General features: G+C 55.3%; 1 protein-coding gene across 2 annotated transcripts; it reads left to right on the top strand.

Annotated features, from left to right (window-relative positions):
* The first annotated feature begins 943 nt into the window (after positions 1-943).
* On the top strand, positions 944-3753 carry C19H16orf54 (chromosome 19 C16orf54 homolog). Of its 2 annotated transcripts, none has more exons than XM_070064870.1 (2): positions 944-1184; positions 1724-3753. In XM_070064870.1, exon 2 carries the CDS (start codon positions 1724-1726, stop codon positions 2420-2422), a length of 699 nt encoding a protein of 232 aa, XP_069920971.1. In that variant the 5' UTR covers positions 944-1184; the 3' UTR covers positions 2423-3753. The 2 variants fall into 2 exon arrangements, with proteins under 2 accessions (XP_069920971.1, XP_017193249.3); XM_017337760.3 differs by having other exon boundaries at positions 1040-1189.
* Positions 3754-14815: the final 11062 nt, after the last annotated feature.

Genomic DNA, 14815 nt, shown 5'->3' with positions numbered 1-14815 from the left:
CACTCCGTTCCCAGCCTCCTCCGACACATGGCACCAGCAGAAAGAACAGTGGCAGCAGATGGTGGGGTCCTGGAGACAGGCCCAAGCCTGTTTTTATACCTTGGACTCTTGCCAAAGGCCTGGCATCTTTGCTACCCAAGGTTCCCCTCGCAATGCGAGGGTACTGCAAAAAGTTCATGGAAAATAGAATGCAGTGATAAGTTAATTTTGGTGTAAAACAGTTTGAAAATCACAGAGGATCTTTGCAAAGTTCATGGAGACTGTGCATGACTTAAAAAAAACCTAGGCATGCATTTCAAACTTTTGCACCAACAGGAACTTATATTTTTCACATTTTTTCGACTTTATTTCAAAGGTAGAGAAACAGAGAGAAGGCAAGATATCTTCCATCCTTCTGTTCACTCCCCAAATGCTCACAACAGCTGGGGCTGTGCCAAGCCACGGCCAGGAGGTAGGAAGTCAGTCCGGGTCTCCGCACCTGTGCAGCAAGGATCCACGTACTTGAGCGATCACCTGCAGTCTTCCAGGTGTGCGTTAGCGGGAAGCTGGAGTGAGCAGCAGAGCTGGCACTGGAACCCAGCCACTCCACACGGGATGTGGGTGTCCCAGTGCCAGACACCCAAGACCAACTTCTCTTTTAATTTCATTTCCCCAGGAACTCTTTGAAGTACAACGCAGTGGGGGGCTAAAAAGTTCTGGAGACAAGGAGACTTAGGTTGGTTCCAAAGGTGAAGATGTCCTGGGTGCTGGGCCAAGCAGGAGTGGGGGTGGGGGCCCCATGGCAGGTGCCTCTGTAAGGGGCCCAGAGGGTGGGGTGGGGCTTGGAGCAGACAGAGGAGGCACCATGGTGCTCTGGGACCGGACAGCGGACAGCCCAGCCAGAGTCTCTGTCCTCTCTTGGCCTTGGCAGAATGTTCTGGGGCCTGGGGCTGGTTAAAAGGGCAAGGCCAAGTTCAACAGAGCCACTGCCCCATTCCGGCCCCACCTTCTCCAGGAAACGCCTCCTCACCACAGTGACCACATCCCCCCAAGGTCGCCTTGGAGACGCTCCACGGGGGCCGGGGGAGTGGGGTGCCGTTGCTTGGCAACAGGTGGTGCCCTCCCTTCCGCCCTGGCTGGGCCTCCCAGCATGCACAGGGCAGAGCGCCTCTGAAGGAGGACGAGGCACCCGGCTCTGAGACAGGGTGAGGTGAGGAGCCCTTTGCAGATGGGGGGTTTGGGGGACTGAGGGAGCTGGGCGGGGGGCAGAGCCTGGGCAGAGCTGGCGGGGCTGGCACTGGCTGGGCTGGCACGGGTGCATGGCTGGCCACGGGCACCAGACAAGGCAGACAGTTTGCTGGGGCCTACAGAGGCAGGACCACCTCCCAGGAGGGGGGGGGGGCGAGGCGCACCCCCCTAGGGGCCAGAAGGGGGGCGTCGCCCCGGGGAGGGTTGGGAGGGAGCCTTCTCATTTCCTGTCCCCCACTTCCTCTCCAGGCCCCAGCAGGCCCCAAGGGGTCCCAGGCCAGGTGGGGAGAAGCCCTTGAGACCTTGACTTTTGGTCGAGGCACTTTGGGGCCTGGATTGGGGGGGGCTGGAGCGCCCCCACGTAGGCCTGGCTGCACCTGCCCACTTGTCTCTCTCCTGCCTTTTCTGGGGTGCTGGCTGCTGCCTCCCTCCCTGGGTTGGGCCAGGTCAGCGCTGCCTCACTCACCCCACCCCCACCCCTACCCGTGTCTCCCAGATGCCTCCGACTCCACAGCAGCCTTCCGGGCACTCGGAGGGGCCCGCGGCGCCCGAGGCGGCCCTGTGGCTCTCGCTGCCCTGCGGGCCCTGCATTCCGATCATGCTGGCCTTGGCCTCCCTGACCGCCTTCTTCCTGGTGACCACAGCCGTGCTGGCCGAACGCCTGTTCCGCCGCTCGCTCCGCCCAGACCCCGGCCACCGCGCGCCCACCCTGGTGTGGCGCCCGGGAGGAGAGCTGTGGATCGAACCCCCGAGCTCGGCGCGAGAGCGCTCCGAGGACTGGTACGGCTCCGCGGTTCCGCTGCTGGCCGAGCGCGCGCCCGACCCGCCCACCCCGCGGGGCACCCTGGAGGCGCGAGCCACCGCGCCGCCTGCACCTGCACCTGCGCCTGCGCCTGCGCCTGCGGCCCCGAACTCTGCTCCCAGCTCCTTGGTACCCACGGCTTCATCTGCGGGTCCAGGCGGCAGCACTTTCTGGGGGCCCCATCCGTGGGAGGAGAGACCCTGCCCCGCAGGCCTGGTGAGCTGGGCGGAGCCTGAACCGAGGCCGGGGGCCGGAAGGCAGTGTGGCAGCCCCCCGCCCTGGAGGCCGCGTCCCGGGAGCCCAGAACCGGACTGGGGCCTCCAGCCTCGGGTCACCCTGGAACAGATCTCAGCTTTCTGGAGGCGAGAGGGCCGGACCAGTGTGGGGCTCTGAACCCCAGGGACTGGCCTCCCCGAGACCCTGCCTCAGAGGTACCCCAAGAGCCAAGGCTCCAGCTTGGGGGGGGGGGGGGCAATCCTAACCCTGCTTCAGGGACTTTTAAGCTGGGGTCCCAGTTGCCCTGGGTCTGGGTGGTGGCAGCCTCAGCTGCTCTGGCTGTAGGTCCAAGGGCTGGGGATGGGGCTGGCTCTGGGCCACATGACATCCGGATTAGGAATTCCAGGTGGGGCCAGTGCTATGTTGTGGGTAAAGCTGCCGCCTGCAGTGCTGGCATCCTCTTTGGGTGCCGATTCGAGTCTTGGCTGCTCCACTTCTGATCCGGCTCTCTGCTGTGGCCTGGGAAAGCAGTGGAAGATGGCCCAAGTCCTTGGGCCCCCGCACCCACCTGGGAGACCTGGAAGAAGCTCTTGGCTTCGGATTGGCCTAGGCTCTGGCCGTTGTGGCCGTTTGGGAAGTGAACCAGTGGTTGGAAGACTTACTCTCTCCCTGCCTCTGCCTCTCTGTAACTCTGCCTGTCAAATAAATCATAAGAGAGAGAGAGAATCCAGGTACAGATGTGCAGGAAAGAGCACCCACTCAGTGACTGGGCCTTTGGCCAGTGTGTGCCCGGGAAGCCAGCAGCAGAGCAAAGCAGTTCCGCGGATGCTGCAGGACTGGGGTCCTCAGGAGGCGGTGGGACCCCACTTCCCACGGGCACGTTCTCATCCGCCCTCGGCCACTCATCACCTCCTCCGCATCCCCAGTGAGGTCGTCTGAGAAAATGCATGGAGGAAGGACGAGACCAGGCCAAGGAGCGGCTCACCACCAAGCCATGGCCTTGACCTCCAAAGGACAGCGAGGGACTTGCTCAGCCAAGATGGAGAGGCCTCCTTGGCCTGCAGTTGGGGACCCAGGGTCCTAGGAGACCAGCGGGCTCCCCTGCCCAGGTCTTCAGGTGACACCATCTCAACCCTGCGTCTTACCACTCCATGGTGAGGGAGATCTGGGGCAAGGACAGCTGAGTCCGACCCAGCGTGGAAAGGAGCCTTGTCCCAGGGCACGCAGCTCCCCAAGGGTGTCCTCGGGCCACCTTCCCTGCCAGCCCGCTGGAGCACTGCAGAGTGACAGATGTGCCCAGGACAATGGCCCTACCTGCCACCTGTATCAGCTGACCCCCGAGTCCCCCACAGTCAGATTCCCCAAACTCGAGTCGTGTATTTTAGAACTTTTGCCATATCAGTGTACCATTGTACTATTAATGTGTACTTTCTTTATGGTTTTCTTTAAATTGGCTTACTATTGGCTTAGTACCTTGACTTGAAATAAAAGAATCTTTTTTGGTATCATTTCCGTAAATGGAAAACCAGTATCATATCACTTGCCATAAGTAGAAAGTAAAACATGAAAACGAAGATGACGTCAACAACGAGTAGACCTTGTTCGTTGCTGGAGGCATTGACCCCCAAACCCCACTCTTCGTGGAAGGGAGAAGGGACGGGTGGATCGGCCAATCAGGAAAGTGTTGGACACTCCAGGGCCAAGGTGAGTGCCTCCCCGGAGGCGCTCAGACAGACAGAGAGATTCCGGCATGGGGGCAGTTATCCTGTGTTCCCTGCTGGCCAGCAACCTCCCAAGTTCCCCCACCCCTGGGGAACCACTTCTGCCCCTCCTGCTCTGGAGAGCCAGGGTGCGCTTGGAGCCTCCCTTCCAACCCCTGAGCTTCCCTGACAATCCCTGGATGCTGGAAGCTGAAGGAGCAGCCGGGGAATGAGAAGCCCCCAGGCAGAAGGGACCACAAACCTAACACAGCCTCTCCTCCCAGGCCCCATCCACCCTGTCCCGAGCAGGGTGCTGGATGAAGGAGGAATCAGTCTCAGCCCCTGCCCTCAGGGAGCTCAGGATGTCCAAGTGCAGGGACTGGGAGAAGGCACTAGAGGTGAGCTAAGACACAGACACAAACCAGATACAAGGCAGAGCTCAAGGCTCCTGTCCTAACTCTGTCACTCATGAGCTAGGTGACTCTCACTTCTCATTGTCCCCGTCAGCTGACAGGAGAGGGCTGTGGGGACGGCCACCACGGAAACAGAAACAGATGCAGGCGCTCAGAGCTCAGATGTCTCCATGCAAAGTGTTCAGGAGAGGCTGAAGGGTGGGGGTGGGGGGCACCAAAAGGCAAGGTCTCTGGCTCTATCACCTGTTCATGTAGAGGCTTCAGAGAGGTGACTTGTATTTCTGGCCTCATGGTCTTTGTCTGTACAACTAGAGAACTGGATCATCAAGATGTTCTTTTACCTGTCACATTTGAAGATACTGTAAAATAAAAAATGGATGGATGGATGGATGGAAAGATGGATGCATGGATGGATGGATGGGTAGATGATTGATGGGTAGATGGGTGGGTGGGTAGATGGTTGGATGGATGAATGGATGGGTAGATGGGCACATGGATCAATGATGGATGGAAGGATGGATGAATAGATGGGTGGGTGGATGGATGGATAGATGGGTAGATGGATGGGTGGATGGATGGTTGGATGGATGAATGGATGTGTAGGTGGGAGGTTGGATGGATGGATGATGGATGGATGGATGATTGTTAGAAGGATGGATGGATGGATGGGTAGATGAATGGGTGGGAAGATGGGTGGATGGATGGATGGATGGGTAGATGAATGGGTGGGAAGATGGGTGGGTGGATGGATGGATGGATGGATGGGTAGATGGACTGGTGGGTAGATGATGGAATAATGGGTGGATGGATGGATGGGTGGGTGGGTAGATGGATAGATGATGGAATGATGGATGGATGGATGAGTAGGCAAGTGCATGTGTGGGTCAATAGATGGATAAGTGGACGAACGCATGTTGTCTTCCTCACGCAAAGTCCAGTTGCTATCTCCTGAATCATCTTTATTTCCCATCCCAGAACATGGTCTAAAACATAATAGGGGCCAAAGGAAGAGGGAATGAGTGAGTGGATGGGTTAATAGACATATTCATTTTACTCTTTCTCCTTCCTCTTCATTGTAAGCCTCTCCCTCTCATTTTTTATTTATTTATTTGAAAGGCAGAGTTATAGAGAAAGGGAGAAACAGAGAGATAGAGACAGAGACAAAGAAGCAGAGGCCTTCCATTTGCTGGTTCACTCCCCAAATGGCCACAGTAGCTGGGGCTGAACCAGGCCAAAGCCAGGAGCCCGGAACTCCATCTGGGCCTCCCACATAGGTGCAGGGGCCTAAGTACTTGGGCCATCTTCTGCTGCTTTCCCAGACACATTAGCAGGGAGCTGGATCAGAAGTGGAGCGGCCAGGTGTTGAACCAACAACCATATGGGATGCTGGCCATTGCAGGCGGTGACTTAACCCATTGTGCCACATGCAAGCCTCTCTCCCTCTCTTTTTTTGACACCATCTTATGCCTTTCTCATGTCAATTCCTTCTTTTATGTTTGAGGCATTTAAACCAAGCTTACCGCATGGCCCTTTCCCCCACTAAGTCTATGCTCTGGGATCCTGGGTCGGCAGCTAAGCCTGCTACGTGTTGTGTCGGCTCCCTCTGGTTCACGACAGATTCTTTGCTCTCGTGCTTCGTTGTTTGGGGCTGCCCACTCAGCTTCATGGGGCCTTTACTGCAGGAATCCACGTGACCACGGCTGGGGCTGTGTCTTTCTCGAGAGGTTTTCTGTTTGCTTCCGCCCAGGGCGATTTACCAGCCCTGCAGCACACAGGACTTGTGAATTCCATCTGGGCTTCCAGGAGCCTGCGGAGGGTATAAGTCTGAACCCCAGATCCAAGAGAGGGCACGACTGAGTACGAATTCTCCGGGGAGGTCTTTGACAGTCACCAGGGCTCCAACACAGACAGATTTTTTTGTGCTCCCTGGGCTGGGGCCAGGTTTTTTTTCCTAGGTCATTCTTTCCCTGAGCGGGCCCCCATTGAGGATCTTGGGCATTCGCTCCCGGACTAGGGCTTCGTCTCCAGTCTCCAAGCCCGTTCACTGCCAAGACCCATCACCGCCCAGCAGCTCAGAGCTCTGGTTTTCGGCTTCTGCTTCTTCCTGCTGTCTGGGGATTCCCCCAAGTGTCTTGCAGGCCAGCTGTGCATTTTACAGGATGGCGGCTTGATTTTTACCCGGCACCTCTAGATGCTAATTCGCCATCTCCCTTACAGGGCGTGACCTCTAACCCCCTCACAGGCCAACTTCCGGAAACACCTGTCCATGTCTCGGTTTTCGCCTTGCCCGTGGCTCTGCAATCAGCCGCAGGTCTCTGTGGAAGCCACCAAGGTCGGGGCCTGCGTGGTTTAATCTAGGGATATATTTGAGCCCCCTGTAGGCAGTATTAGCCATTTTGATCCCTTTCTTGAAACTTACCAAAAAAAAAAAAAAAAAAAGAAAGAAAGAAAGAAAGAAAGAAAGAAAAAAAGAAAGAAAGAAAGAAAGAAAGTTATCTATTTACTTAGGAGGCGGAGAGGAAATCTCCCATCTACTGGGTCACTCCCAGAATGCCCAGAATGGCCACCCTCTGGGGCCAAAGCCCGCGCCCAGGTGAGTGGCAGGAGCCCAGTTATGTGAGCCATAGCTGCTGCCTCCCACGATCTGCAGCAGCAGGAGCCGGGAATCGAACCCGGGCACCTGAGAGGGCACGTGAGCATCTTCAACACCAGGCCAAGGTCCCACCCTTGATTGCTTCCTTGAAACTTTCTCTTTCCTCTTCTCCTCCGAGCCCACACACACCCAGCTTCCTCCTGTCTGACCTGTGCTTCCCGGCTGCCTTCTTCCAGCTCGGGCCCGACAGGCTTTGCTCTCTCTCCACCCACTCTTTCAGAGCAACCTCACCCACGCCATCTCATACCTGGCAATCCCCGCGTCTCTACCGCCTTCCAAGTCTATTAGTGCCCCCATTATTTTGTTTTTTTGTTTTTTGTTTTTTTTTTTTGGTGACAGGCAGAGTGGACAGTGAGAGAGAGACAGAGAGAAAGGTCTTCCTTTGCCGTTGGTTCACCCTCCAATGGCCGCCACGGCTGGCACGCTGCAGCCGGCGCACCGCGCTGATCCGATGGCAGGAGCCAGGAGCCAGGTAGTTCTCCTGGTCTCCCATGGGGTGCAGGGCCCAAGCACTTGGGCCATCCTCCACTGCACTCCCTGGCCACAGCAGAGAGCTGGCCTGGAAGAGGGGCAACCGGGACAGAATCCGGTGCCCCGACCGGGACTAGAACCCGGTGTGCCGGCGCCGCTAGGCGGAGGATTAGCCTAGTGAGCCACGGCGCCGGCCTAGTGCCCCCATTAAAGGAGCAGCACCACGCTGTCTAACCAGGCTGGCGGCCACCCACAAGAAAGACTACATTTCCCAGAACGCCTTGCAGCTGAGTGTGACCCTGTGAATGGCTGTGGCCCCTCTTTCTCCCTCCTGCTGGTGAGAAGCCAGACCTGATGGTAAAGCATCATGGACGTGGTCGACATCCTAGGGAGAGTCGAGGTACCAGGATGAAGGCACTTGTGGTGTTGCCACACCAGCCCTGAACGGCCAACACAATAACGGCCGTATTACATGATAGAACATTTTAACATTTTATTTTGTATAAGACACTGTCACTCTGGGTTTCTGCAACATGACACCAAACCTATATTTTTAATATTTAGATTTTTTTTTCATGCACTTGAAAGAGAGAGAGAGATCTTCCATTTGCTGATTCACTCCCCAAATGCCTTCAACAGTCAGGGCTGGACCAGGTAAGTTAGGACCAGGAACTCTATATAGAGCTCCCCTACAGGTGGCAGGTGCCATCTCCTGCTGCCTCCCAGGGTACAAATTAGCAGGAAGCTGGAATCAGAATTGGAAGCAGAGCTGGGACCCAAACTCAGGTCCTCTGATGTGAGATGCAGGTGTCCCAAGTGACTTCAGTGTTGTGCCACACGCTCACCCCATGGTCATGGAATTTAAAATGAACGGATAGGGGCCAATTCTGTGGTGTAGTGGGTAAAGCCGCCGCCTGCAGTGCCGGCATCCCGTATGGGCACCCGTTGGAGTCCCAGCTGCTCCACTTCCAATCCAGCTCTCTGCTGTGGCCTGGAAAAGCAGGGGAAGATGGCCCAAGTGCTTGGGGCCTGTACCCATGTGGGAGACCTGGAAGAAGCTCCTGGCTCCTGGCTTCAGTCTGGCTCAGCCCTGTTTGGGAGAGTAAACAGTGGATGGAAGATCTCTCCCTCTCCCCACTGCTCTCTCTCCTTTCGTAACTCTGCCTTTCAAATAAATCAGTCTTTCCTAAATAAAAGGAAATGAATGACTATACCCTATCTCATCAAATGAAGCCTTAAAAATGGAGAATTTTCCAGCAAGAGGGAAGAGGAGGTGGGCGTGAGACCAGGCGCGTGAGAAGGGCTGGCCCGAGGCCGCCAGCCGTGGCAATGGAGGAAGGGGCCAGAAGCCGCGCTCCCACCACCAGGAAAACAGGAAGCTCGGGCTCGCAGCTGCATGGCACTGGCTTCTGCCAGCAACTGGGCTTCAGTGCTGTGGCACCCAGAGCAGCGATCAGCTGCAGCTTGCCGTGCCCACACTTCTCCCCACGGAACCCTAAAACAGACATGGGTGCTGGCGTTTGTGATCTGAGCACCAGAAAACGGCTGCACCCTCCCTGGCTCCTCTGCTCATGGTTCCCCACGGCGCCCGGCTTCAGCCTCCCGCCCAGCTCCTTCTGCCTCATCGTCACCTTTGCACACGCTGTTCCCTCCCTGGAACAGTTTTCTCCCTCCCTCCACCCCGCTCCCAGCTTTTCTTGGTTAATTCTGATGCTTCAGGGCTGAACCACACTGCCGCAAAACAGAGAAAGCGAGGCTGTCTGTGAACCGTGCACGTGGACCTTGTAATGCAGGGAGTGTTCTAGGCTGCAGGTGGCAATCAGCAGTGACCTAAGTCTGGAAGGTTGGAAAGATCCTGGGGAGCCCAGGACACGGCTGAGCCACCCTACCAGCCCTCAGTGTTCTTCTAGAACCTTCCTAGCTCCCCCTCGCCCACCAGGACGTAACCATGCCACGTAGGCCCTCTCCCGTCAAGGCCGTCTCAAGAAACCGCTGACTGCAAGAGATGGGACAAAGGGGCCTGGCCTAGGCCACGAGGGACTCATCCTCTGTCCTGAGCTCACTCCACGCAAAGTCGGGGCACAGAGATGGGTAGGGCTGCTTTCCTAGGTGCGTTAGCAGGGAGCTGATCAGAAGAGGAGCAGCCGGGACTCGAACCGGCGCCCACATGGGAGGCCGGCACTGCAGGCGGCGGCTTTACCGGCTACCCCACAGTGCCGGCCCTGGGGCCACATTCTTTCCTCTTCTTCCGGAGGCCTCTTGCTGAGTGCCCACCTTATCAGAAAGGCTCCTGGCGGCACTGAGACTTTATGGCTGGACAGTGGCGCCAGGAAAGTCCACAGGTGGTGTCATTTATGATCTGCAATCACACAATGTGATTGACTTAAAAACCTTGTCCCAGGCCCGCGCCGCGGCTCCCTAGGCTAATCTTCCTCCTGCGGCGCTGGGTTCTAGTCCCGGTCGGGGCGCTGGATTCTGTCCCGGTTGCCCCTCTTCCAGTCCAGCTCTCTGCTGTGGCCCGGGAGGGCAGTGGAGGATGACCCAAAGTACTTGGGCCCTGCACCCATGGGAGACCAAGAGGAAGCACCTGGCTTCGGATCAGCACAGCGCACTGTCCGCAGCGGCCATTTTGGGGGTGAACCAACGGAAGGAAGATCTTTCTCTCTGTCTCTCTCTCTCACTGTCTAACTCTGCCTGTCAAAAATAAATAAATAAATAAATAAACAAACAAACAAACCTTGCCCCACCCCCACCCCGCCAAAGATGGCCGGCTATGCGCAGAGAAAGTAAGCAGTGAAAACTGCCCCAGGACTGGCACAAATGTTAGCATGAGTTTGAAAAAGATTTTTAAAAAAATTTATTTGAAAGGCAGAATGACAAAGAAAGAGGGAGTGACAGAGACAGCGAGAGAGAGAGAGAGAGAGAGAGAGAGAGAGAGAGGTCTTCCGTCCCCTGGTTTACTTTCCAAATGGTCCCAATGACTGGGGCTCGGCCAGGCCAAACCTAGGATCTTGGAACTCCATCCGAGGCTCCCACGTGGGCGGCAGGAGCCCAGTCACTTGGCTCTGCTGCGTTCCCAGGCACATTAGCAGGGAGCTGGATCAAAAGTGGAGCAGCCAGGACTGGAACTGGCGCTCCGATTTGGGATGCTGGCATCACGGGCAGCAGCCTAACCTGCTGCACCACAACACCAGCCACAGAGAAGGGCATTACAACATTACTACAGCGTAGCCCGCACACTGAAAAAGTTAGGTAGATTCAGAGATCTAGAAGAGACCTAAGTCAAACGGCTAGAAATGAAAGTCTGCCTTTCAAATTAAAAATAAAAGAAGAAGGAAGGACTGGGGCGTGGCGGTAGGAACTGCCCCTAATGAAACCCAAACAGGAAACACTGTGGTTTTTTTTTTTTTTTTTTTTTTTTAATGTAAAGGCAGGAGCAGGTGTTTAGACGACTGGCTAGGACACCGCTGACCCCCGTTGCGTGTCTGGGTCTGGTCAGCTCCTGGCTCTGAATTCCCCTGGGAGGCAGCAGTGACGGCCTGAGTTTCCGTCACCCGCCTGGGAGACCTGGTTTGCAGCCTCAGCTTCTGGCTCTGACGCGGGCCCAGCCCCGGCTGCTCCAAGCGTTTGGGGAGGGAAGCAAGGGGTGGGAGCTCTTTCTGCGTGTCTGTCTCCCTCTCCATCTCTCTGTCTCTCAAATAAAAATAAAATAAAATAAAATAAAATAAAATAAAATAAAATAAAACCGCATCCGTGAGCAGTCGGCTAAGAACATGGGAGTAACAGGTCAGGAGAGGAGAGAAGAAGGCGCAAAAAAGACCCTTTCAGGATGGCTGACTCAGCAGTTTCCAGATCTGACTCAGGTCGGAAGCCTCGCACGGTACTGAACGCACCCGCCCTCCCTGTCCGCATTCTAATCAATCACAGCTCACTGCTTAGCTTGGGCTGATCAGAAAGTTTGTTCAACAGATGTCGACCCCAGGCCTTCCAGGAACTGGCTACAGACCGCAGGGAGGAACCTGGGACCGTCAGCCACACAGCCAGGTGTCCAGCTGTCAGTGCACACCCTGGAAGGCAGTGGCAATGACTCAGGTCCCTACCGCCACCCACGCCGGAGACCTGAACCGAGGTCCTCGCTCCGGGCTTTGGCCTGACTCAAGCTTGGCCCAGGCGCTCTCTCTCTCTCTCTCACTCTCTTTCTCTCTCTCTCTCTCTCTCTCTCTCCCCACCCCATTCCTCTGCCTCTCAGCCTTTCCAAATAAATTAATGCATCATTAAAAATTTTTAATAAGTGGTTGGCTCAGAGAGACGGGGGTGAGTGGAAATGTTGTACTTTCTCATTTTACATCCTGAGAAGTGAATTAATTAACAACGAAGAGGAAAGGAAGTGCTACATTAACAGTACCCAGAAATGGATGGCTGGGTCCTTGGGGTTCCTCTTTAATTATTAATCTCAGAGCATCAACGAAGTGTTGACGTAGGTCTTCTGCATCTTCTTTAAGATTTATTTTATTTATTTGAAAGGCTGAATGATGGAGAAAGGGAGAGACAGAGAGAGAAATCTTCTATACATCGGTTCATTTCCCCAAAGCTTGCAACAGGAACTCCATTCGGGTCTCCCACGTGGGTGGCAGGAGCCCAGGCACTTGGGCCACCATCCCCTGCCTTCCCAGGCGCATTAGCAGGGAGCTGGATAGGAAGTGGAGCAGCCGGGACTCGAACCTGTGGTCTGATAAGGGATGCTGGTGCTGCACACGGCAGTGTAACCGCTGTGCCACAGAGACGATCTCCCTTCTAGGTTTTCCTCAAAGGATTTTTTAATCTTTTTTTAAAGATTTATTTATTGGAAAGGTTACAGAGACAGAGGGACAGAGGGAGAGGTCTTCCATCATTGGTTCACTCCCCAAATGGCTGCAATGGCTGGAGCTGGGCCGATCCAAAACCAGGAGCCAGGAGCTTCCTCTGGGTCTCCCATGAGGGTGCAGGGGCCCAAGCACTTGGGCATATTCCTCTGCTTTCCCAGGCACATTTGCAGGGAGCTGAATTGGAAGTGGAGCAGTCGGGACTCGAACCAGTGCCTATATGGGAAGCCAGCACCACAGGCAGCAGCTTAACGCGCTACGCCACAGCGCCGGCCCCATCCTCAATGGATTTTGCATCCGTTGGAACTAATTAGGGTGGAATAAGAGAAAGCAGGAGTCAGCGTAGCTCTGGAAAGCGCACATCTGTTTGGGTGGTTACTCTCCAGAGATATAAAAACACTCTAACTGCAATCCTGACGCTAACAAACGCACAGACTTCAGGGGAGTCCCCTCCGGCTCCTCCAGAGAAAACCCAGCAGACCGGCGCAAAATCCGAGTCAGGGATTTTTTTGGCTTTTAGTGCGATTCCAGTGACGGGACTTTTGTTGCTTTCTTGTTTTGACGGAGGACCAGAAAGTATGATTGCACCCGGCTTTTCAGAAATCACTGTTGTCTAAAAATTCGGCTATGATTCCAACACTGGTGCTTGGTTTTTCCTTTGGGGATAAGCTTACGGTACTTTTTTTTTTTTTTAAGATTTATTTACTTTATTTGAAAGAGTTACAGAGAGGCAGAGGCAGAGAGAGAGGGAGAGAGAGAGGGAGAGAGAGAGGGAGAGAGAGAGGGAGAGACAGAGAGAGGGAGAGACAGAGAGAGGGAGAGAGGGAGTGAGAGATTTTATCTGCTGTTTCACACCCCAGATGACCGCAACAGTCAGGGCTGAGCCAGGCCAAAGCCAGGAGCCAGGAGCTTTTTTGGGTCTCCCATGGGGGTGCAGGGGCCTAAGCACGTGGGCCATCCTCTGTTGCTTTCTGAGGTGCATGAGCAGGGAGCTGGATCAGAAGTGGAGCAGCCGGGACTCGAACCCGTGCCCATATGGGATTCCAGCACTGCAGGTGGTAGCTTAACCTGCTACGCCACAGCACTGGTCCCAACTTACAGCACTTTAGAAAGACTGGAGAGATAGCTCTGTGTCAGCACTCTTATACTGAGCTTTTATTGGTTTATTTTTTATTTATTTGAAAGGTCCTGTGACTTTTTAATGAGTCTTGGGCGGTGGCCCAAAGTGGTCAAGTTCCACTCAGAGTTCCTGCATTCCACGACAGGACATGCTCAGTGAACACACACGGCCCTGGCCCCCGAGGGAGGGAGGGAGGGCTCTCGGTGGGCAGGGGCAGGGGCAGGGGCAGGGGCTTCTCACAGGCTGCAGATCACTTTCTGGAGGGCCTGAGTGATGACAAATGTTGCTTATGCAAAGCAAGGCTGGTGACCGTAAGGGCGTGACCAGGGCCGTGTGGATAGGGAGGGAAGGTTTGCGCAAGGCTGCTCCCGACCCCGGAGACACAGCCAGCGTACACAGCAGCCAGGGTAAACAGACCTAGAGGATAAGACAGCTCTGCCCAGACTGATAAGTCCCAGCAGGTGCGTTTCTCAAGTGCTTTGCAAACTTCTTTTTAAAGATATTTATTTGAGGGGCTGGTGCCGAGACTCACTTGATTAATCCTCTGCCTGTGGCGCCGGCATCCCATATGGGCACCGGATTCTGTCCCGGTTGCCCCTCTTCCAGGCCAGCTCTCTGCTGTGGCCAGGGAGTGCAGTGGAGGATGGCCCAGGTGCTTGGGCCCTGCACCCCATGGGAGACCAGGAGAAGCACCTGGCTCCTGGTTTCAAATTGGCGCAGCGCCAGCCATAGCAGCCATTTTGGAGGGTGAACCAACGGAAGGAAGACCTGTCTTTCTCTCTCACTAACTCTGCCTGTCAAAAAAAAAAAAAAAAAAAAAGATATTTATTCGCTATTTGCTTGAAAGGCAGAGTTACAGAGATAGAGACAGAGATAGAGATAAAGACAGAGATAAGCCGGCACCGCAGCTCACTAGGCTAATCATCCGCCTTGTGGCGCTGGCACACCGTGTTCTAGTCCCGGTCGGGGTGCCAGATTCTGTCCCGGTTGCCCCTCTTCCAGGCCAGCTCTCTGCTGTGACCAGGGAGTGCAGTGGAGGATGGCCCAAGTGCTTGGGCCCTGCACCCCATGGGAGACCAGGAGACGTACCTGGCTCCTGCCATCGGATCAGTGCAGTGCAGCGGCCATTGGAGGGTGAACCAACGGCAAAGGAAGACCTTTTTCTCTGTCTCTTCCTCTCACTGTTCACTCTGTCAAAAAAAAAAAAAAAAAAAAAAAAAAAGCAGCTGAGCCTTTGCCAGCGCCACGGCTCACTTGGCTAATCCTCCACCTGCAGCGCCAGCACCCCGGGTTCTAGTCCTGGTTGGGGCACCGGGTTCTAGTCCCGGCTGCTCCTCTTCCAGTCCAGCTC

The sequence above is a fragment of the Oryctolagus cuniculus genome, chromosome 19, assembly GCF_964237555.1.
Source record: "Oryctolagus cuniculus chromosome 19, mOryCun1.1, whole genome shotgun sequence".
NCBI lineage: Eukaryota > Metazoa > Chordata > Mammalia > Lagomorpha > Leporidae > Oryctolagus > Oryctolagus cuniculus.
The sequence above is the reverse complement of the archived record's forward strand: the minus strand, read 5'-3'. Positions and strand labels throughout refer to the sequence as shown.

What these genes read in the sequence shown, in the direction of transcription:
- C19H16orf54 (XM_070064870.1), top strand. Translation starts at nt 1,724, where the DNA reads ATGCCTCCGACTCCACAGCAGCCTTCCGGGCACTCGGAGGGGCCCGCG.